This window comes from Xiphophorus maculatus, chromosome 6 (genome assembly GCF_002775205.1).
Source record: "Xiphophorus maculatus strain JP 163 A chromosome 6, X_maculatus-5.0-male, whole genome shotgun sequence".
Taxonomy (NCBI): domain Eukaryota; kingdom Metazoa; phylum Chordata; class Actinopteri; order Cyprinodontiformes; family Poeciliidae; genus Xiphophorus; species Xiphophorus maculatus.
In genome coordinates, this window is record NC_036448.1 from 19505512 (window position 1) to 19530695 (window position 25184).

The window sequence follows — 25184 nt, forward strand, 5'->3', positions numbered from 1 at the left end:
ATGGGTTCATGTCCACTTTGGTCCACAGAACAATGCCAAGCTATTCATCAGCATGTTTGTTCCCTTTAATTAGGTCCTAGAACACCTGAGATGAACCATAAACACCTTTATTGTAAAGTTTGTTTTGTGCATTTTTAAAATGTGTTCAATCTAGATTTGCAATTTTACTACAGTAATGGTATCCAGTAAATGATCTGCAAGTCTGATAGCACATTTGCCTTTGTGCTGATGTTTGATTATAGAAAAGATAAGTTTGTTGTATTTACTCTGATTTTTATACTGAAGATTATTTCACATTAAGAATTTTTTGCTGCTTTTTTCACAAGTGAGAAAGCCGAACCTTTCATGATACACTCACATGAGATTGCAAGATAGTACAAAAAGATGGTAACAGTAAACAGCTTTACTTACTTTGACCCCTTTCTCTTAAGTTTTTTGCATGTTTTAAAAATAAATCAGTTGATGTTGAGCGGTTTGCATGTTTCCGATCTTTGTTTTGTCTGATGCTTCACTTTTTCCCCTATTTGTTTTCTTTGGCAGGCGCAAATACAAGAAGACGTCCCAGAGGTAAGGTTTGCAACTGGGATTCTGCGTTCTCCCTCTTTGCCTCCTTCCCGCTCAGATTTCTTCTTCCTGCTCATCGTCTTGGCCCAATTATCCCCTTTTTTTCTCGATTTTCCACAATATATCTTTCCTCTTCCCACTTGCATCACCAGATCTCATGAACCTTCTACCATCATATTGCCTTCTTTATTCATTAATTATAGTTTAATTTCCTGTTGAGCACTTTTTAGCCATCTTACATTCATGTAGCTTAGTAAAAGTGTTTATTATTATTGCTTTAGTTATTATTCTTGCCTCCATTCATCCGCGTACATTCCCAGAGATGCTCAGCTGCTGACAGCTAGCAGCTGAAAGAGTAAAGCCTTGTCATGTGAATAAACTGACAACTACTCTTTCATTCACTCTCTGAGTTTCATTTTGATGGGTCAGCTTGTTGTTATTGCCAGATAACTAGCTCCTTAATGGATAGAAATTATGGTGACATGCTTTACTGTATAAACAATACGCAGCACTTGAAAGGTTGATGAATGACAAATGAAGATGTTTTCTTCCTCATTATGAAACTTTCATTTGTTGTGTTCTGTTAGAGATACTCTGGGGAAATCAAGCTTCCATTAAAGTGGAATATGATTTAATTTATTTGCTAAGATGAAGGTAGAAATTAATTAATGACAAAGGATAAAGGAGTAATCTGGATTTAAACATTGCTTGAGGTTTTTTCATTTATTGAAAAGTCTTTGCAGATCTTTTGTAACATGTCATTTTAATGGATAAAATACATACCAACACTATAAAACTTTCACATTGACACAAACATTGTTCAAGTCCATGAATAAGCAATGACTGATAAACCAAACACTGATATGTTGTGTTTTGCAAGTGTATATCACTTAAACTTCATTTGTAGCTCTTAAACCTTTTTTGGTCTTTTCCTGCCATTCTCAAAACTTTCCCTGTGCTCTACTGGGTTTTATGTTATAGATCAAGACAAACTAGTGCAAAGTTGTGGCATGAATATCTGGATTTGTATTCAAACCCTTTTACTCTCATTTTCCTAAATGCTATCCAGTGCAACTATTAGCTTTTAGAAACACAGCTGTACTATAGATAATACAGTACATTGACTTGTTAGAGATCTTACACAAATTAAAAGCACTACAAAGACCAAGCAACAAAGAAAACAGGACAGACAAAATCATTTGAGTTGAAAGCTGCCTTAGATTATGCAACATCATGCTAACTCTCAAAAATCTCATACAGGATTTCAGTGTCAAGTTATAATTGATGATGAATTATAACCTGAACATTAATGTAATCATCTTGAACATATCCATTTTAAGTGAAACTTGATAATTGCTGAATCATGGGGTGGGAATTTATGGTGATGACTAGTGAGTTGGAATTAGCCCATGGGAAGATGGATGGAGCTGGGCGATAAATGGATGAAAACTCATTAGAGACTACAAAAGACTGGAATGGACTTTTAGCTTCCAGTATGAAAATGAACCTAAACATACAGCTTAAGATGAAATGAAGTAATTAAATCATGATCAAGTCCAGACTTTTGGAGCAAACTATATGCACTTAATTTTATTTGGGGGTACTTCATAAAATTCTTGTCCTTTTTTAGGACTGCAATAACACCCAAAGGAAAATTGAAACTAATCCATAAAACAGAGCTCAGCTTTAAACCTATGTCAAGGAAGGATGTCTCTAATATGGTTTCATGGTATTTTTCATGCAAACTGTGGGATTGCCACACAGTCGGAGTAATTGAACTGAACCCTCCTCTTCCTACTTATTGAAACAGTGTGAGTTTTTCTAGAGCACTACAGTAGCAGCTGTTGGGAACCCGTTTGCTCTTCTTGTCTCTGTCTCTCTGTGTCTCTCGCTCTCTTTTGTGGGCGGGAGAGTTCCTTCTGCGGAGGAGCTGGGTGATTGACAGCTCCATATGTGTCTGTGTAATTACGGCTAGGCTAATTGGCAGAGAGGAACACTGGGACATTGTCATTACTGACACACCAGGACAGCCCCTCGCACTTGCAGATGGAGATGGAGATGGCCCTTTTCACAGAGGGAGGCATGCAGCAATGGGAGAAGACTGTTTCTGTGGGAGTGTCCTTGTGTATGTGTACAGAAGGGGTGACAAGGGATGGAAAAACCAAAGGCATCTGCTTTAGGTTGTTTGACCTACTCTGTTGTCAAAAAGCCAAAATATGAATCACATGTAGAGTTTCATGTTTTCTCCTGTACTACTGTCTCTAATATAAAGCTGGTTTTATGCAGGTTTTTAATTCTGAATCACATGCTTTCGTTGTTTCTTCTGCTTTTTCTCCCCCAGAAATAGGAAGGTTTTTAAGTCCCGCCTGACTTAGTTACTGTTGCTAGAGCAAGACTTCACGTATATGCAGCTGGCAGTGATACAAAGACAGACAGTGATTTAGACATCATTAGAAATGTTTAAAGAAATAATCAGCCGAAGGTGGAAAGCAAGTTGAATGTTTTCATTTTCAGTTATTTGCTGAGGTATTCATACCACATAAAGTTTCTCACAGTTCGTCACATTGCAACCATCACAACTTGATGTGATACCTGATCTTTTGCAAGGTTTTTTCTTTTAAGAAAAAATTCTTAAATTGAACTTCTTTTCCTCTTCGTCTGCTCTTTATATCATATTCCTTTTAAACATCTGCTAATTTCTTTGATTTAGGAAATTTACTTCTTTATCCCATCAGCAATCAGATATCTTTTTACGGCAACTGCAAGAATGCACTTAAGTAGCACTGTCAACGAAAAATAAAAAAAATCACAGCTTGGAAGAGAAGAATAGAATAAAGGAGGGTTGGAAACAGTGCAACAAAAATCTCAACTATGGGAATCTTGTAATGTTGACTCATTTTTGTCTAATAACTCTCTATCCTGGATAAATCTGTCATGTCATGAATTCTGCTATGATTGTGTGGTGACATTATCAAGCATCAATAAGTTTAGTGTGAACTCATCACACTGAATTGTAAAAGCTGAATAAGATGAGCTATAACCTTTTAGTGAAACTGTAATGATTTTTTTTGCGGACTAAAAATGTGAGATTGGGAATAATCCTGTAACCTACTGATGTAATTTTGCTCTTAAATACAACACATGCAATAGGTAGTTCACAAAATTGATAGTACCAAAGCAATCCTATTGTTTAAACGGAAATACTGGAGAATTGTAAGGAAATAATGCACTGGAGCAAATAAAGATCAAGAACAGTGGAGCGAAAGACAGACACTGTCAAACCTAGAGTCACAAGAGACAATTCAGCTCTTTAGTTAATGTCAGTAATTGGGTAGAAAACCCAGTCATTGGCTTCTATTCAAGAACATCCAATTAAATGTCATTAACCCGAGCCTTTCTGTGCTTTTTCCTGTGGTTCAGAGTCATCGGTCAAGAACCAGCTATTGAGCACTCTGCTGAAGATGATTCATTCGGGAAATGCTTTCATTGGCTTTATGTTTGGATTAGTGGCTGCAACAAATACAATTATTTCTCAAAAAGTAGACCAGTAATTTCAAAGAGGCAATAACAATGATGGTGGTGTTCAGATAATGATTCATAAATAAAGGTTGACCGATGACATGTGAAACAGATCTCATTGACTCAAGTTTCAAATATATGTCATGTTAACCAGAATTAAGGTGGGGGTAGTAGTTGAGAGATTTACTTTTCATAAAATCAAACTATTCTCAGATATTGTTAGTTTACTAAACACAACAGAAAGCTATTGGTTTCATATTCAGACATTACCAGCAATGAATTTACTCAAGAATGTTTCATCAAAAATGTTTTCATCTCTCAGGATGATCATTCTTTTTCTCCTCACTTCTGTCACCCAGTCTCCTGTTCTTCCCAACTACCTGATGATTAGAGTTGTAATTACCTGACTCAAGCAATCCCCAAGCTTGGGTTAATTACATTCTTCTCTACCAATCTTGTTTCTTTTTCCTCTCTTTATCCCCCACTGTGCTTCTCCACATCAGGTGCTCATTTTTCCTCTCAGGTAACCACCAGAGTTAGTTCAGTTTGCACCCCATCACAGTTTTCTAATCATTGCAGATCTTCAAAGGCATCTTTCTTTTTTAAAAAAAAATTTGATGCATACAAGATGTTGGCCTTTTGATGTACAAATGTTGCCTGGAAAAAATGACCACGCTCCTTCTCTTGTTCCATAATCCTTTCTAAGCTGAACACTGCTGCATTATTTCTGAAGGTATTTTAAAAGCAACTGATGTCAGGAAAAGTAGTCAATGCTTCATACTGATAGTAAATACATTTCTGTAAACTCTTTGTGTTTATTTTGATTCATGAAAGATTTTTCAGCAGGATACTAAATACAGAATAAATAGACATAGGTAAAAAAAATACCACTATGGAGAAGTAAAAATACATTTTGTATACACTGTACAGTAGAGTTGTGCATACAAACATCTCAGTTTTATTTGATTCCACCAAGTGTCTTTGTCATTATTTAAGATCTGGTCAAATTGAACCTCGTGCACTATGGATGATGTCTAAAAACCTGGATTATATAAATGTTTTTTTATGTTTTTACTTTTATGTGTTAAAGTAAGTCTAATATGTTCTATCTTATTTAGTGAATTTAAAAGTTTGGAAAGCATTAGATAAAGCTACGACACAGGATGGCATCAATCACAGGTCCCAGATAATGTCATGAAGAGGTGACACAAACAGATCCAGTCTTAATAGTCATATTACTCTGGACAGTGTAAACAAACATTGCTAATTTAAATAATAATAAAAAGTAATTAAATGAAAAACATTGACATTCTAAGCTTAAATGTCTTTTACAACTGAGTTAAATTCAGCTCAGAAACTGTTAAAGCAACTTATTTTTTCACTACATGTAATGCACATATACATTTCCAAATGTAGATATTTGAATATTTCATAAAAATGTGCAACATCGTCAACTTTGATTATCAGAAATTTTGTTGGGATTCTGTTGGAATTTTTATTCTGACTCAATATTCCACAGTTGTTAAACAAAGGTAATAAAGACGTCACATGTTAATGTAAGTGCTGCCTTGTCATTTTACAATAAAGGGCTTCTACACTGATTATTTTTCCCTGGTTACCTTTCTCTCTAAGATATTACAAAGCTAAGTGTATTTCTATTCTGAAGATGGATTACAAATCTTAAATGATATCCTTTTATTCTGAGTTGAGTCTATAGCAAAGATAAGCTTATATAAACATCACCCGTTTTCATGGTGCCAGCTCGCCAGACTTCCCTCTTCATACTGCCTGCAGCAAATACTATTGTAGATTTATGTCGCAGATTGTCCCGTTTAATCTGGTTGTTTATATCCACACTTCCACTAAGCATCCCACCTCTACCCTTGTCCCTACTGGCTGTTTGTTCAAGTGCGAGACAAGCAGAGAAGTGCAGCTATTTGCTAGTGTCTGCATATTTTTAGGAAGGGTGAAAAAGGGTTACTATGTGATAATATGAATAGGGACCATGTGCTTTCTTCAGTGTTTTGTTTGCCAAATGTGTGTACTCATGTGTGATGCCCTGCAGTTATCTGCTGTCATCCCCCCCATTCAGCAACAACCTTATTTCTATCCAACTAGCCCAATAATTTTGAACCTTGTAGAAGTTATAAACCTGATCTATAGTATGTTTGAATAGCTGATACATTGTTCAAAAATAATATCTTAAAAATTGCTTCTTCATGGAAAAGCAAAAAGATGAAAAAAAAAAGAATTCATGACATTGATTTCTGCCTGCTTTGAGGGAACTTTTCATTTCCAAATATTTATGGTTGCATTACATTTAATTATTCAGGCCGCACTTGCAGACAAATAAAGTTCAGCAAATAATTGAGCTAGATGTTTGCTTCAGTTTTATGTAAACAATAAATAGTAAAAGATCAGACATTGTAAAATAACACATACTGTCATGTCTTTATGCTACTGTTGCATCATAAACATACATCATACATGGTAAAATTTTTATGAAGCATGAATTAGTTTTCCATTAGTGAGTTTGCGCGTGAATAAACATACCAGTGTCTTCTGTGATGCTATCCGTAGAGCAAGGCAGGAAATCTTTCCTGTAAAGCACTTAGAAATCTGCTTTGTGTCAATTTTTTTCAATGCACCCCTGGACATGCTTGACTAAACATCCTCTCCAGAAAATAAACTGAGTCCAGTAGGTCACTGTTATACAATCACATTCTTGCAGACTGAGGCCTAATATCTTGAACACATAGTTTATTTCAGATAAATCTTACATATGTTGACTTTCTGAGATGGTTTCAATTTAGTCAAAGACTGGAAATGTAAACAAATAATTCATTGCTGGGTTAAAGAGAAAACATGACATATTGATACCCTCACAAACAAACTCAGTGGTGATATAATCTTACTTTTGGGTTTTACTATACAGTAAGTACACTGATAAGGCATTACATAATGGCCACCTGTTTTATGGTGTTGGTTTTTCTTTAGGTGCTAACAGTGCCCAACTATTCAAGACATAAACTCCTCTAAACATCTTCTCTAGAAAACAAATGCAGTGGTATCTAGAATCAAGATATTAGTAGTAAGGTTTCCTGGCAAAGGCTTATCTGCACAACATCACAAAGCCTCTCTAGGCTTGTTGGCTTTTCATAGTTCAGCCTGGCATTATCTGTTCCATGACACACAAGCACCAGGTCATCGTTGGTATTTAACCTTTGTGTTGTCTTGCGGGTCAAAAGTGACTCACTAGCATGTTTAACTGTAGAAAAAATACCCTAAACAATTTTTTTCCGACTTGAAATTTTAGAACTTTTCCTAAATTGACCCCATCATTAGAAAAAGTGATACTTTGTTTTTGTTTATATTTCCTTGTGTGCTGTACACCAGTAGGATACAAGAATTGTCTTATGGGTCATTTTGGACCTGTGAATCATAAAAGCATTTAAACACCAGAAAAAGGCTTCAAAGGCCACACACAAACTTTCCCTAATACGTACACACACACACCCGCACCCCCCGCCCCACACATACATATCATAGAAACTGTATTGTATCTTTAAAGTGAACTAAAAGACACGTGTGGGTGGGTTTGCATCACAGTGTAATCCGTTTTGGGTAGGTGGTAAATAACCAAGATAACCAACCATGTCATACATGTGTATGACATGATTAGATCATTACAGCAGCTATTATTAGATGCAGTTTTTGAATGAAATCTAGATGCAGTGGTTCTTGTATGTGAAATCCGGTAAATCCTGATGAAAGAGAAAAATTACATTTGCTATTTAAATTTTGTCCAGTTCTTCTTATGATGGCAATTCTGGTGGGGTTTGGTATTATTTTTCCTCATTGGCAGCATTTTGTTTGAGATGAGAATAGCAGTGAGTGCAGCTAAATTAACATTGGTCTCTTTTACATGACACCTAAGGCCAAGATTTATATGCCTTTCACCTTGCCAATGTGTCTGGCTGTCTGACGTGAAAGGTTAGTATAAATCTACTGTTTTTCACAGATCTAAGCCTTCAAGCAAGGTGATCACAGCACCCTGCTGGCTGAGTGATGTTCGAGTTGACTTCCTGGCTTGAGAATGTGTTGTAGTGATTACAAACAGTTTGTGGGATCAGAGGCTGCAGGATTCTAGGCAAAAATGAATTGTGACTGGGCTGAACAATATTTCACAGAAATATTATTATGTGTTTCAATGTTGCCATATCCAACTATTTTAATAGGACAATGCTGCTGAGATGTAAGTTATGAATTTATTTCTTTCCTCAGTAGCTGGACAGACTAGACTGGGTTTGTCTATGTTTGGAATGACTCCACAGCAGAATGGCATTAACACGTATTGAGGAAGTATTTGCACTTTAGTGAGTTTTGTTTATTCATTCTCAGTGCATTTCAGTCCTAGACTTGTAACCATTTCACAACTTGGAGGTTTTCTTAAAATCACTCAGCAAAAATGTCTTTCTATTTACATACCTTGGAAGGGCCGAACTGAAGTGCACAGAGACAGAGCAGATCAATGGACTCGGGATGCTATACACAATTAATTTGTACTACCTTGCAGCATTGTAGCATGTCCTGCATTAGTTTTCTGCATAAGTGCTGCCGAGTTCCTCTCTATGCCTTTTTTGGTCACAAGAGGAGTTCTAAAAACTAACATGTGTGCAGGATATCACCAACTTGATCTGTGATTTATAAACAGCCAGAGAGAGCTCAGCAAGAGCACAGTTTTTGTGGGTGGACTGCTTTGTGAACGTTGTTACTGTAAAGAGCTTTTAGGATCTCAGTGATTCAGCACAGTTAAATTCAGCCAGATCATGTTGATCAAGTTTTCTGAAGAAGCACCTTATTATATGTCATGGCATGTTATACAGTGAATTGCTGGCAAGTTTGTAATTTAATGAAGTGGTTCTACCAATATTTTTTGGTTATTTTAGTCTTTGCATGAATAATTTAATAATTGTTGCTATTTCCTCTTGAAATTAGACTGACCATAATTTACTGAATCACATTAAATCATATTATGTTGAAGAATAACATTGATTTCCATTGAATTACAGTTGGTGTAAATCAAATTGGATTCAATCACTTTTATTTAAACAATATTTTTGCTATACTTTACCCTTCCTGTTGGAGCAAATATTTTAATAGTGGTCCATATAAACAGTTAAAAAGTAACACCACAGAATGATGTAGCTGTAAGCAGATGCTAGAAAAACTGTTTATTGATAAGTTTATCACAGCATGTGCTTCATTAGCAAAGGCTCTCATTATAATGGCTGCGTCTAGCTGAGACCTCCTTTCCCAGTTCAGCAATCTCAGATAAACGAGTGACGCTCAGGGAAACGAAAACAAGAAAAGGAACGAGGAAGAAGAAGAGTCTCCTAGGAGCTTAACAATCCTCTTCTCTCTTCTTGTTCCTGCTGAACATAATGAAGCGTAATTGAGTCAAATGGAATACTAATTTTGGTTACCATGGTGTTTGATGGAGACATGCTGTTTCAAGAAGACTTAAAGGGATAGGTTGACTTTTGCTGAGTTTTGTTTGACGTTATTTTCAAATGCCAAACTCATAATGAAAAATATTGGTTGTTATGAATTCACCATATCAGCTATTAAATATTTGAAGAGTCATTTTCAAATTGCTTAATAGTATTTCACTTAAATTGCCTTTTATTGACGTTTCTTTTTTTATTTGGTTGTTTATAATAAGTGAATTGATGGCAGGGACACAATTGAAAAGCATCATATTTTTAATTACAGCAACACTTAAATAGGACAAGAAAAGAAAAAAAAATAATGGAAAGTTTCCATTTGTCCATCTGGCATTATACATATAAGAATTCTACTGTCAGTTAAAGAGCATGGAAGCGAAAAAAGGCAGTTGTAGCTAATTTCCACAGAAATATATATATATTAAAGTTTTGACAAAAGTAAATCAATTCTGCTGCTTTGTCGTTTGCCTTCCAAGCTTGACTACCAGATCACAACTCAGTAACCATTTAACAATCATTCGCTTCATTTCCCCCACAACCCACTGACTGAATGTGCTTCTGTATGTAGACTGCTGTTGATTGCCTTCAGGTAAAAATAAGATAAGTCACTGAGTATGTAATCAAAAGATCACTCATTTTAGGCCATTAGATATTATCAGAATGATTTGACAGGAATTTGGATATAAATTGAACTTGTCTTCTAAAGTACCTTAAGATGGCATTTTTCTGTAAGCTCTTGAAGTAATTTTGGTGGGTTGGTCGCTCCTTGTGAGTTTCACCACTGTTTCATGTGTCCTCCATTTTTAAATAATGGATCTTACTGTGATTCTTTGGAGCCCCAAATGCTTTCTAACCCTTAACTAACTGATAAGTGTGTTTGTTTTTGGTCTCATGTTTTTATTTGTGTATATGTGTTGTTTATTTTGTTTATTTGGTTTGCCCTACTTCATGTTGTCACACATTATGTTTGAGTGACATTGTGATTTTGCAAGTATAGCAGTAATGTAGTCAAGGTGTGACTAGGGAAATTGAGCTCAGCTGTTCAGAGAATGGGGCTTGTCACAGTTAATTCATGATGTGATAAGGGAGATATTAATCAAATGGGTATTAATTGTTGATAATGTATGGAAGAAATTAATACTGTGTTTGCCAGACTTACCCTGTCAATTATGTTGTTTTGGTTAGAATAGGGTGACCATATTTTAAATTGGGAAAACCAGGACAACCTGGAGCAGGGGGGGCGGGTTCGGAAGACCAGAACATCGTGGAGCGTGGCGGGGGGTGTTCGGAAGACCAGAGCATCGTGGAGCGGGGGGGTTTGCGGGGAAAGTCCATACATTTGCGCTTTGGCATGTTGTTGGCTTACAGGGCTGCTCGCACTGACGCGGCTCAGGGAGTACGTCGCACGCAGCGCAGTGCGCAGTGCCCTAGTGCCCGTAAATTTAATGGTCCAATGAAGGAAATTTTAAAAAACAGGACATTTCCTCACTTTCTAAAAAAAACCCGGGACGCCCAGGACAGGACGTGAAATACGGACATGTCCCGGGAAATACGGACGTTTGGTCACCCTAGGTTAGATTAATTTGCATTTAGTCAAACAGTAACACATACTTATTTGGGGGGTTTTCAGCTAGGATGATGCAGAGTAAATTTAGGCAAAATTATTGATACTTAATAAAATTAGTATGACTAATACAAAATCTTACCTGCACCAAGATACATACAAGTTCAGTATTACATGAATTTGTTGATCAAAATAAAGCACAATATGTTGAAATAACAGAATATGAGTTATAAAATATAAACTACAGAAACAAAAAAAGGTCTTAGTTCTTTTTTAATATCTGCTCAACAATATTTTTTAGGCTTCTGATGTTCATATTATTGAACATGGTAGAAAACATGTCAGTCACTTACACAGGAGATGACACTCAAACCGAATCTTAAAAGATAGTGCATGTACACCATCTGTTAGTATGGAGCTTTCTATCTTGTTTACTTATTGTTAGTGCAAACTCCATGCCCTTTGTACAGAGACAACAGGTGCTTGGGTTCCTAAAATAGATTATTTCTGGTAGCAAGGCAGTGTAATGAGAAGCCTCTCATATACTGTATATTAACCTGCAACCTGCAATAATAGTGACTCACTAAGACTCCAAGGTATCAAAAACATACTAAAAGGTTTGGGAAATAAGTGTTGCTAGAAATAAGTGGAGGACTGTAAAAGTTTCACTTTATTTAAAAGTGCTTAAAGAAATATGAACTTAGAGAAATATGTTGATAAACTTTGTTTTCTTATTTCTCATATTTTACTTTTGTCCAAAAACATGCATAGACATGCATCATGTCAATATTATATCTAATTTACTGAATAGTACTTCCATGGCAGTTTTGTATGTGGATTCTATTTGTTGAAGCCAAGTTCTGCTTTGATCCTTTCTGCAGCATCAGCAGAAACAGATTCATTAGGTCAGACTGCTTCTTCCCGGTTTCTAATAAATTGCTTGCTGAGTCAGAGAGACTGAGCTGGTAGAAGTCCAAAAACATGTTTTATGTGCTTGTTAACTGAAAAAAAAACCCATAAAGGTAATCAAGAAATAGCGATGTGCGTTCCTAGGACTTGCTTATTGTCACTCAGAGTTGTAGGGAGAGAATAACATTTTCACTATAAGTTGCTGTATTATTTGTTTTTATATATTTTTGTACAGGACTTTGGTGTACTACTATGTTGTATTTTAAATGCCCTAGAAATAAAGTAGTATGGTATAAACCACACATAAAATTGAAATCAATCAATCAAATTTAAGTAAGAATGATGGAAAGTAATTGGAAAGAGAAAAAAACCCCATCTTCAATTAATCCAATAATGTGTTTGACCAACTTTTATATTTTAAAAAGTCCTCAGTACTAAATTGTCAGAAAATCCTACAGTTCATCCTTGTTGCATTATCCCACTTTGGTAATCATATGTCTGTGTGACAACAATTGGTGTAAAATGCTACAATGTCCATTTTTAAAATGCTATTCAGCCCAAATAAAATGTGCAGTAACAAGGCCTTTCCATGCCAGTCCATTGTGTGAAGAGGCGCATCGCCAAGCAAAGTGCATTGTGATGTCCTTGTTTGTTTTCTAGTTGAAGGACAGGCCAGTGATCGCCTCATTCACCACAGAGCACCACTTTTCAGGCTTTATTGATCTATTTGTGTAGCTATGTGTTTGCGTGAGTGTGGCGAGGAGAATAGGAAGGATAGTGGTGTTGTCATTACCTTTGTCTATTCATTTTCTCCCTTTTCCTACTCTTTGTTTTAAAATAAATCTAAGTTATCTTTACAAGGCTGTCAGTGATATAAATATCTGTCCAACAATAAAACAACTGTCAGTTCTAGAGCGCAATGCTACACTTTTATGCCAATTTCTAAAGACTGAAATACTTGTTTTTTTTGTCAAAGTAACATGGTGGTATAGGTTATATATTTCAATTACTCTCAGTCTTTAAGAACTTAAAGAAATATGCAATAAGCTGAATTAAAGAGGTTATATTTTGACTGGATGTGTGCACAAGTCAGAGTTCCACAAGCCATGTCCACTATTCCAATTTAAAACTGTTATGCTAGCAAAAACCTTCCCAACCTCTTTTCTCAAGACTTCTTGGTCCCCTATGAGATGCTGACAAACATTCCAGTCATCCATTAAAGGACACTGAAAGTCAGTCGCACCATTTGTGCAACATTTTCCATGCTGGAACCCTCTGGGAGTAAACATGTACCAAGAAACAGACAAAACCACTCCAAACTCTGGATGGAGTTACTAACTTTAAATACCTGGGAGTAACATTTTTGGAATATTTGACTTTGAGCAATAACATCTCCTCAGCTGTTGGGAAAGCACAGAAACGTATGTGGTACCTGAATATGTTGAGGAGCAATTGAATTCCAAAAAAGCTGATGGAAATATTTTATAAGTGTGCCATCTGCAACTGTCACACACCATAGTGACACTTCTATAACCATAGAAGTCAAGTACATTAATACTTGCACAGCTTAAAAATTAACAATGTATTCATTAGATTTAGAGGCCTATGTAAAAGCATTAGCTGATTAGTAGATTAGGGTTTTGTAGTGGTGGCTAATCAGTGCTGGGCTAAAAATAACATTTGAAACCATTGTGAAACAAAACTGTTACAGTGTCTTAATCTGATCCTATTATACTCTTAGGCTTTTAGGATGCTTAAAGTGTTGCAGATCATGTAGATTGTAGTCAAACGTGAGTATGTTCTATTTTTGACCTGTCAGGTGCCACGGTATTTCAATCATTCAGTAGCTTTTAGGCAAATCAATAAATAATATTTTTGATTTTCAGTGTCTCACAATGTCTCTGGTAGTTGCTCAGTATCTGTTTTTTTAAATACCATTTTCTATTCAATATAATCAAAGTAGCTAAACCTGGTATAATTAGTTAAGTAATTAAGCTAATATGAAATTAAAAAGCAGATGCAAAAGAAAATAAACATCCACACTGTATAGCCATCCAAAAATGAAGTCATATTAAGTCATAAGACATATCTTTAAAATGAATTGTTGATTTCAATCACTGCCATTAGTTTTTATTACATGTTGTCTGTATGCTTAATGTAGGACTGTGATTGTGTGTATTTGTTGCAGACACAGAAACAAAGTCTTTTTAATCTCCTGACAGCATGACTCATCTCACATGGTATTTCAATGAGCTTTGAAAATCGTGTTTTATTTTATTAGATTATTTTAAGGAAACGCTGAATAAACAGATAAAATACACTGGCCAACACCCCAACCTAATTACAAGACTTAGATGTTTTTCCAAAAATTTTCAGGGCATTCAAAAGCAATAAAAAATCCCTCTCCACTTGCACAGCATTTTAAATTGTTTAATTATTCAATCCAATAACACATATCAAAAGTTTTGAGTTATTTTAGGGAGCTTGTTTCTTCTCATGAGAAATTGAGTTCAAAGACCTTAGCTGCCAATCCAATGACCAGGCTACTGAGAAAAAAATGTCAAAAAGACAACGCTTGTAAGTTGTTCCAGGGTGACGCATGCAACACTGGTACATATCTTATTGATAGCCACTCCCACTTAACATGAAGCACTGGAAGGATCTTCTTGTAATGTGATAAAATCTTTGGGGAAAATCGTGCAGTGTTGCTGCTACTGCAACAGATGTCTTATTGTTGCCCATTTTTGGCCAACCATGAGCTCTTCAACAGCTGTCTCCATTTGCTCTTCCTCCATTTCACTATTGGACTGAATTCTCTGTTCGATTTTTCAGACATAATTCTGCTGCAGCAAGAAATCATGCAGTCTGGCATATTCCACAAGATTCAACAGAAGTTATTGTTAAGGTTCTACTATGTCTATTATCCACATAGTGTGTACTGGATATTATTGATATTAATATTTAAGTTCCCATACGTCTCAAGATACTAGCCAATATTTTAATAACTGACTGAAATAAATGTATAAAACACTCAATAAAAGGTAAAATTTTGGAAGATAGTACCAGTTTCTTGAAACGATGTGACATGCCAGTGATGGTTATAGAAGTGTGAATTCAACTTGAAGTCATCGGGGTCGCGGTGTTGCTACGCTCTTCTCAAATTATGAAATTATATCAACATGCATGAAAACGTGAACACTTGCACTTCTTTTCAACTAAAAATCACTTTTTGAAAATCTGTGTAAGATTGCCAGGCATTTGTCTTTCTATATGTAGTTAATAAAGGACTTGTTTTTATACTCACACCCATGATGTTCAAGGTGATAAGCCACTGATGTAAGTCATAACTGAGCCCATTAGATTCCTAATTATGTAAACACACTGTGATGTTTACATTGCTACAAGCTCACTCATTTAGCCCAAGTTTGTTTGCTTTTGTTAAACTTCATCTCCCAGGCTACCATTTATTAAAAGTAATTTGCTAATTAATGGTGCAAATCATGGACTGACATTTAAATTAGCCATGTTGCTTTTTTTCAAATTCCATGTTGGGGTTCTCATTTATAGAAGTTGCATTCATGGAAACTAATTGTGCCCATTAGTTTCCATGGAAATCAATGTGAAGATCAGTAGTAATAATTATTACTGATAATTTTTTTTATTTTATTCCACAACAAGTGGCCATTTGACAAATTTATATAACAAACTCTACTAGTAAAATTTTGTCAGTGTGCATCCTCACAATTACTATAGATCTTACTGATCAAAACAAACATGAAGTACATGTTGCACATGTAAATAGAGGCTTGCAAATTTTGTTTCTGACATAGTACTTACTGTCAATCATGTAAAGCTGCATGCAAGCAGAATGAAAGCACTTTGTTAAGCTGTTTGTTTTTATTTCCCTCAAGAACAAGTTATTTCGCAGAATTTTCAAATTGCACACAGGGATTAAATGAAATGTAGTTTGGATTTAGAACAGCTCTTCTTTCACATGCCTCTTGAAAACAAACACAAGCTTGCATGCTCCGAACATTTGACAGTTAAATGCTTCCACTTGAACAGCTATTGTTGCACAAAATTTTAATGCATTTTGCAAATTCAATATTAACAGCTTTTGTGTTAGCAACTGTGATACGATTTTACTCTTGAATGAAGTATAAAATGCTGGGCAGAATTATTGGACTTTTCCGTTTTGTTTGATCCACAGTTTGTCTTTTGTATTTTTGCTATTAAAAGCAAAAATTATATTCTGGTGCTGGCTCTAAAAGCAATCTCAGTTTGCAACTGAGATTTTTCACCATGTCAACATTGCTGAAAAGGTCTCTTATTTTGTCTCCCAAAGTCCAGGATATTCCTGACAATCCAAAATGATTCTGCTTAAGTTGAACTGCATTTAAAGTATAATTGTGGCCTTTACCCTGATGTCTTTCTGAATGTGCTTTCTCCTTTTTCCCTCTCCTCCTCACCATCTTTGTTTAATGCAACTATAGTACTTCTCTACAACAATCTGACATGTATATTTTTGGATTGGAGGTATAGTCAGATACAATTACAATTTTCTTTAGTCATTCATCATAAATACAAATTGGAGGTGTGAGTGCTTCTCCACAGTTGTTTTTCTAATGTTCAGAAGCCCAGGATATTCCAATCTCTGTGTGCAGTAGGTCTGATTATGGGTTTGTGTTCATTGTCTTGGAGAACCATATGTTTTTCATTTCAGCTGCTTGGTGAGATTCATTTGGTGGCAGACATAGCAGTGGTGGGACATAAGGTTCATAGAAACAATGCTGCTATGACTGATTTTTTTTTAAGTACTTGAAGTCCTGATGATTCATTTTGGGTGTGGCTGCTCATTTAAATTCACACGATTGAGACTGGTGTGTGAATGTCATGGATTAATAATTATAATTATACCAGGCTAATACCTGCAACCGAGATATTTTGCCAACAGGAAAATGACTAGCGACAATTTTAACATGGGAAGTTTGTGCATGCTTAAAGCAGTTTGGGAACTCATACTCTCCTTCAGATGTGAAGAGGAATCTAGTTTGTTCTTGATACATTCATGAAGCCCTCTCCAAAACTCGGCAGAGACAACCCATGTTCTGGTAAATGTTTAACTCTGTGGTGCTGTTGCATTTGGGTGTGAAAGGAACCTTAGATAATTAGCTTCTCTGATTGTTTTTGATTTGCTTAAATAGAGCATTAGAGTTTTTCCAGTTTTTTTTTTTCCCCCCGTTTCAAACAAGATATTCGCCAGCCCAGACTCTACTCTATTATTATGAGAGCAAACTAAATCATATCTGCATGTCTCAGCTCGTGCATGAATTAAGGATTTATAGGCTGCACTGAGAATGCATAAAGAGATAATAATGACAATAAAACTTTATGTGGCATATGGAAACTCAGCCTTTTATTATGATGACTAGGTTGTTGGTAAATCAAGGACCCTGTGTGTGTTTCTGCTTAATGCTTCATCACTTTGCCTTATGCTAATTCGTTGTGTGCCTGCCTGAATTTACTGAAACCCATTTTCTTAAAGCTCTATCTCCACATGAGTATAGATATTTAGCACAATTGCATTTACTTTGTCACAGAGATCCCAGAATGTTCAACATTCTGTGTTGAATTAATAATTTAGTATTTTTGCTCTGCCAACTCTCTTGGTTCTGCTTATATCTTCAAACATTCCTTTTAAAATCTCCTGTTCTATCGTCTTGTTTCATTTTATTTTTGTTTTGCCTTATTTGCCGTATTTTCCTTCCTATGAACTGCAGATTAGAGTTGGCAATATATTTTACCAACAAAAACGACAAGATGGTCCTGGAGAAATTTGAAGCTATCTTTCTTCCTCGTTATTGTGTCTTTGTTGTGTCTAAAATTTATTATTTTAAAAGAAAATGTAACTTACTTTTGTTTGGTTCTTTGTAGCAGACTGCATCAATAACTAGTGAATATATTCCGGTATTTAGAAAACGTGTAATCTCTCTTTGCACCTACAGTACTGTTTTATAGACATGGCAAGTAACCATAGTATTTTTGTGTTTCATTTAAAAAATACTCATCCTGTGACACTTTGTTTGAAATATATATTTTACCCAAAGAATTATCTCATTCTTTCACACACACAAATGCACTCACTTTATTTTCATTGCTTATGGTATAACAGAGAATATTTTACTTCATCTTGTTGATTTGATTGGCAGACTTTGACATGAGTGGGCTGCATTCAGCCAGCTACTGATCTTTTTTAAGGTTTCTTCTGTCCCACGCCATTCTTGTCACATCTGTCATTTGCAAACTCCCACAGGAAAGGCTTTGTTTAGAATGATATTAGAAAATCTTTGAAGGAGTTACCAAAATTGCTTGGGGAGTGCTGTCATGCACTGTAGCAACACTTGTAAGTTTATTGAAAGGTTTTAGTAGAATTAAAGCATGCTGAACATACCTGCTGTGACCGTTCTCACTCTTGACAAAATAAAAACCGACAATCACTGTGGATAAAGCAAATAGTGTTTACCCATTTAGTCAATGTTTTCTATCGGCACACAAAAGGAGAAGGAATTTTAAAAGATTAAAACCGCTCGCTGGTTACTCTGTCAATCACTAAAGTATTTATAACCAGACGTGGGTAGTTCCTACTTACATTTACTCCTTTACTTGAGTAAGCTTTTTTGAAGCTGTGCTTTTTTACTTTTACTTGAGTAATAATATTTCAAAGTAAAGCTCGTTTTACTAGAATACAATTTCTGGCTACTCTACCCACCTTTACGTTACTTCCCTAAATGAAGAAAGAAACTTTGACACGCTTGCAGCTTATGTTAAATTAAGACTTGTTTGTACAAAAGCCTCACTATTTTAATGTTTTTGTTTTTGCTCAACCTGCTGTGTGATATGGATTTGAATTTATAATATGCCATTGGATATACTGGATGTACTGTGCCCAAATAGTTATACAGTTTTAAAACATACATCAAAACACACAATAGAAATCAATAACAATAATAGAAAAATTTTAAAGTGAATTAAGATTTATCTGACAAATTATCACACAATACAAGTTAGTAGATAATTCCTAGCCTTACTCTCACATTAAACAACTCAAAACAACATAAAGCAGCTTTGGAAAAAGTGCAATCCTAAAAGTTTAAGTTTTACATTGTGAAAGTAATGGACAATTTAATTATCTTCTTGAAGAAAATACAATTTTGCCATCTAATTTACTTAAAATCAAAATATACAAATAGTATAATTAATTATAGTAATTTCTTTATCAATAACAGATAATTACTTCATTACCAGGCTTGCATGTTGTCAAAGAACATCAATGACCTAATAAACAGAACAAATGAAAAACTGTCTTCTATTGAATTCTCAGAAAATGCTGCAGGCTTAGTACTGCACTAGTTTTTGTTATTTGCTTGACACCAGTTCTGTTATTCACAATCTCTGTAATTTCTCTTTTACCTCTATGTGCCTTGTAAAGCTGTATATGCAACCTGATTTTCTTTTTTTTTTTCATATTTTTTTTTACCAATAACCCTGCTGCAGTCACAAATGACAATAGATGCTCCTGAATACGTGGAGGCTATCTTAGCTTAACTTGAGTGATCATGTTTTAACAGGCCTTATTCTGCTTATCAGCCCAAAACCTGTGTGTGTGTTTCCTGAAAGCACCCAAATCTCCCTGGGTGATTACATTGACCCAAGGCCATTGATTACTCACCATGGAGGCTAGAATGTCATTGGAACACAGGCGGTTACCAATTTTTGCATCCTGGCTCTGCTCTCATTCCACTATTGCTCAATCCAGTCTCATTTATTCCCCTGTCCTTTGTTCTGAATAGAAAGCAGGCTGTGCCTGTTGCTACAGTTTCTCAAAGCAGAAATTAGCTATTTTTTTTTATCTAAGTCAAAATGGCACAGCAATCAATAAGGGACAAAATAATTCTTAAATGAAGAAAAAAAAGAGCTGGTTCTGCCCCCCACCCTTTATTTTGCCTTCATTTTATTTCATGCTCTCTTCTGATTGTCAATGGCGGTTGACAAAAATTTGAGCGTTGTCGAGATCCTCCATATCCAAGCAGCAGCGAACTGCAGTCATTTTTCTCTTTTCCATACTTCTGTGTGACAAGGTTAGCTTAGGGCAAATGACTGGAAGCAGTGTGTAGTGAGCAAAAAATACTCTTGATTTGAATTTCAACTTTAATCTCTTCTCGCTTTATCTTTTCAAAGGAACACAAATCCTATCTTTAGGCTGACAGCTGGAGGCTAATGTTCTTTATTTGCTCTGCACAACCTGAGCAAAAACTTAAAGTGAACATATTTGACAAGAAAATTTGAGACATGACTTTGCATATTTCTTTTTTTATAAAAGCACCTACTCCTGCTTTAAACCAGCTGACCAAAGCTAGCTTAAGGTCTGCTTGAGTTGCCAGGTGAAGGGATGGGTTTGGCTGGGCTTGCTAGGCAACAGGGCAGCACTCGCCGATTGTGATTGTGTCAATCACAAAGCGAGAAAACTGATGGGTGAGTTTTTAAGCAGTTGGATGGTTATTAGAAGCAGTTGAGACCCAAATGGAGTTATAAAAATGTGCAAAAAGTTAATTTTGCATTATAGGTGAGCATCTAAAAGGATGATATGGTCTGTTTAATTAGTATCAGAGTGAGTCTGCAGAGATGAAAACTATAGTTTGAAAACATTTAGCGTGAGTTGAAAGTTGTTGAAGTTTTTGCAACTTTATTTTTCAGTGAATTCTTATCTGTCTGCTTACTTTGGTGTTCAGTCATAGTTAGTCTCGTTTTTGGCTGTTTTGACTCGCCTGTTTCACTTGAAGCAATCACTCCTCCCAAAGTTTTGTGGTTCTTTTCGATCATCATCAATCCTTCCTGGTATTAGTGGTATTTGCTTTTTGTTTATTCATTTCAATCTCTGAATTATTTCCACTCGTTGAATTTTATTTGCTGTTTGTCTCTGAGTTAATCTGTTTACTCATTAAAAGGTCAAATTTTCATCCCTACTACTGACCGTTTTCCTATTTGAGCCATCAATTACACACCAAAACGAGGGAGTGATGGGTGTAGCTCTTTAGTTTCCACACACCTTGAATTTTACAAACCTATAAATTTACCTTTCTTTTATCCAAGAAAATGGTATACTAGCCTTCTTTCAGCCATCTGACTGACAATGTGCAGTAACTGGTGAGAACTTATTCTATGCCACATACATTCACAGAAAATGTGACAAAAAATATTTTAGGTTTAACTTAATTTTATTGCCTTACAGAATGTTAGACATATATCCATTGAGCAATATTTTAAGCTAATTATGTACAATCTCTCTGGCTGTAAATAAAGTATTTTTCAAGACAGAATTTCTATGATATTTTTTATAAAGATGCTTAAAACATCAGTAAGTAATTATTTTTAAGTTTAATACTTTAAAACATATCGGAAAGATTGCTATGGATTCAAGGCTACACAATGCCATTTAAATCTTGACAATGATGGAAACTGCTGCATTTGGCAAAAAAAAAACAAAACCTGGTCTTAATGTCAGAGGTGAGAGAACCCCAGGTATCAGTTATTAAAAAGGATGTAATTAGTGGAAATGTATCTCCAACTTAATTTGTAAGAATCAAAAGACCTTTTCATTTATTTATTTTTTAACTATGACTGCAAAAGCTCTGCTTAAAATGTTTCATACCCCATTGTATCACATTTACCTGTTGAGACAGTGAAGCAAAGTATGATTGAACACTGTCAAAACATGAGTTCAGTTTTGTCCTTTTGACATGTGTGTTGAATGTCCCATACATTTAAAACTAAATCCAATATCCTCATTGTATTACTCACTTCTGTCAACTATTTCTCATCTATATGTATGAGCAATATTCTCAGGACAGTAGTAAGAGCAGTATTAATTTAAATCAAAAAGCCCATACATAAATTGTATGTTCATTTTGTCTTCACAAGTATTTGCTCTGATAATTCTGTCTCCACTGTTTGACTATTAAGTATCACTCCTGCATAGTAAGGGCGGTTTGACATGAAGTGACAACAATTGTGCTTAGCTCATGGTTGACATGCACAAATACTCAAATACAACTAAATTGTCAAATAGAATATCATCAACAAGTTGGAAGTGGTTGGAATTAGTTCTCTTATTTTAAATTTTTGTGGTTTATAGCCAATGGAAAGTCAAAATTGAGTTTCTCAGAAATTTGAAACACAACAAAAGCCTTTTTAATACAAAATGAGCACAGTAAAAATTAGGCTTTGATTTTGACTCTGTCACAGGATTAGGAAACTATTGAAGAAAAATTCATAATTTTACATACAAACATTAATATAGAATAGGGGACCAATGAAAATCTCATCAAATTCCTCTCGTAGTGTAACAACACATTTCCGCATTGATTCTCGGTTTCTTTAAAAAAAAAAAAAGCTACTTGCTTTATTTTTGAATAGTGTTTTCTAAAAGGAAAATCAAATTACCAAAATAACCACAAATCCACAAGGTACCAAGTTTCCCTTCTTTGAATTTAATTTCTGAAATAAATTGCGTTATTAATAATATACTAATTCACTGAGCTTTCCTGGGCAGAGTTACTAATGTCCAGAATTAGTAAAAGTGCTCTGTATGTAAAATTACATCTTACCCTGAAGAGTGATCTTCATACTTAAAGCTACATTTTATGTAAAAGCTTGAAATAAAGTGAAAACATGTGGGGATCAGACACTGAGCTGTTTGTTGGGTTTAATTGAAAAATCTATTTCAGTTCAAGTGGTTAGCCAAAGAAAAGCTGAATTCCTGCTAGGCAATCACAAATTTTTTTTCAGGCACTGAATATTTCAAATGGTTTGGGCCCTGACTCATAGTATTAGCACAGTACATTGCCTCCATTGGCAAAGGCATCAGGTGAAATGGGCTGATTTTGTTTTGTTGGCATTGTCATTTATTGACAATCCTGGAGCTAAGCTTCTCACTGCTGCCTCTGTTATTTTAATCATGTTTTAACAGAGTACTTCCTTCACCAAGTTTATTTTTTCAATTCTGTCAAACATCACTGTTTGGCCTTCAATCTACAGTACAAAACATTTCTTTTTCTGTTTTGTTCTCTCACAAAAAGCAATCACTCGCTAGAAAGCTTCCCTGGATGCCTAAAGTCTACTGAATAATAAGTCCCTTGAACAAATAATTGGTTGGACATCCTGTCCAGGCTGTTGTGAGAGAGACAATTTTTCAATATTACCTTTCAAACAACCATTCCTTCAAGATACAAAGTCAAAACAAATTGACAAGTCACACAACAAATTATTCATTTTGTGGCATTATGCAATTTGTTCAAGAAGATGTAATGTTGCATTTTCTCTGTTTTTCTACACAAAGAGTGAACATTACTAGAACACAGCTGTTCTTAATAGCCATCATTAGCGGCATCCAACTAATAAGCACAACAATAGGAGGGTTACAGTTTTGTATTCACTTGCTTATGCTAAGTTAAAGCCATCTATGCATAGAGCTGTTTATGAGCAAATTAACATATTTAGATATATTTTTGTCTTGCTGCAATTTGAAGGGTAATGTAACACTGAGTCATCAGTCTTTTGTTTCTATAGTAATTTGATGACAGCATTCTCTTTTTTTCAACATTTAAATAGTAAACAGTTATTGTGATGTTCAATACATGTTATGTTTTCTTTAACCAGAATATCCTAGATGAGCAGAGATGCTACTTACACTTGGATAAGGTTTTAAGACCTCCTAATACTCAAGTTGTTGTTATTTCTTGGTTGGTAGTGAGAGTGGGCAGGTGCTTCGAGGGAATGTAAGTGATCAATGAATTCATCGGAAATCACCCGCAGCTCCTTTTAATAATTCATCATCAACAGTAACCTCTCTGGGCATTCATTCACTACCTACAGAACAACAGGTGGCGTACAGCAAGAGGTGACAGTGTGCTAATTGAAGCGACCACTTTTAATTCTATTGTTGGCATTGAATATAAGAATAAAATTTATTATGTCAGACATATTACTATTGTATAGACAAGCTTATATTTGATATTTTCAGTGATTTCTATATGATTTAGCTTTTTTACATATTTTATTTATGTAGCATTTTTCACTAATAAAAAACAAACAGTGCTTCTGACATAATGCTTATGTGTAGCATAAACATTAAATTGTGAATAGAACTAAAAAAAACCCAATTTATTAAATTACACAGATAATAACAGATGGGCACAACTGAAAGAGATAAATACCGAAGCAACACATTTTTTTTTAAACCACACTCATATATATATATAATGTATGTGGTATGTGTGGTCTGTAACATAACATTCCAATACAGATGAAAAAAAAAAACATTTAAGGTTTTGATTGTAACAATGGTGTAGAAATATGGTTACACGCTTCAAACTCTCTTGTACTGAATCAATTTTCACAAGGAAATGATGAGGAAAATATCCTGCTGTTTAACCGAACATTAACGCTGAATGCTTTTTAGCTTGAATATCAAAGCCATATTTCAGAAAAATTTATTTTTAAATAGCTAGTTCAGTCCTTAAAATATGCTAATTTGGATGCAAAGCAGATGCAGGTAAAATCAGTGACACTGACCTAGTTTTGCAGGTATTTTTACAAATAGAGCTTGTCACAGTGTCAGAAGCTATTTCACAGGAGCACATGGTGCTTCAGTGTTTGGACTATATAGGGATGAGTCACTCTCTGCTGGATATTTTGATGATGTTGTGTTTAAAAAGTCACAATGCTTACTTTGAGGAAAATTTTTGTTTGACATAATGTCTATACTATCCACATTGCTTAAGAACTTTATTTCATACAGAGTAAAACCACCTGAACATATTAAAGTAGCAGCCATCGTAGAAGAAACAAAATGAGTTATTCTAGACAGATTGTAGAGCCATTCCTTTTAAAAGAGAATCAGATACAGTTTAATTAGTCTACTTTATATATACACACAATTAGATAGGGTTGGTTACAGTGAGGTGAGTCTGCTTTCTTGTCAAACACAATGTTGTTGCTCACTATTGACATGATTAATAGTGACCAGGTGCACAATACTTAAAAAAAGTAAAATTCATAAAAAG

At 35.0% G+C, this 25184-nt stretch overlaps 1 protein-coding gene across 8 annotated transcripts in view; it reads left to right on the top strand.

The window, feature by feature from the left end:
- The window catches only part of LOC102229589 (calcium/calmodulin-dependent 3',5'-cyclic nucleotide phosphodiesterase 1C-like), a 123878-nt gene that overhangs the window by 69447 nt on the left and 29247 nt on the right, over positions 1–25184 (top strand). For 3 of the 8 annotated variants that reach the window (XM_023335751.1, XM_023335747.1, XM_023335748.1), the window contains one exon: positions 541–567. The exons of the other annotated variants lie outside the window; for them this stretch is intronic. Coding sequence is in view for 2 of the 3 variants with exons in the window: in XM_023335747.1 (XP_023191515.1) it covers positions 541–567 (27 nt within the window). In the remaining variant the exon portion in view is untranslated. The remainder of the gene's footprint in view (positions 1–540; positions 568–25184) is intronic. 8 annotated transcript variants of the gene reach the window in all.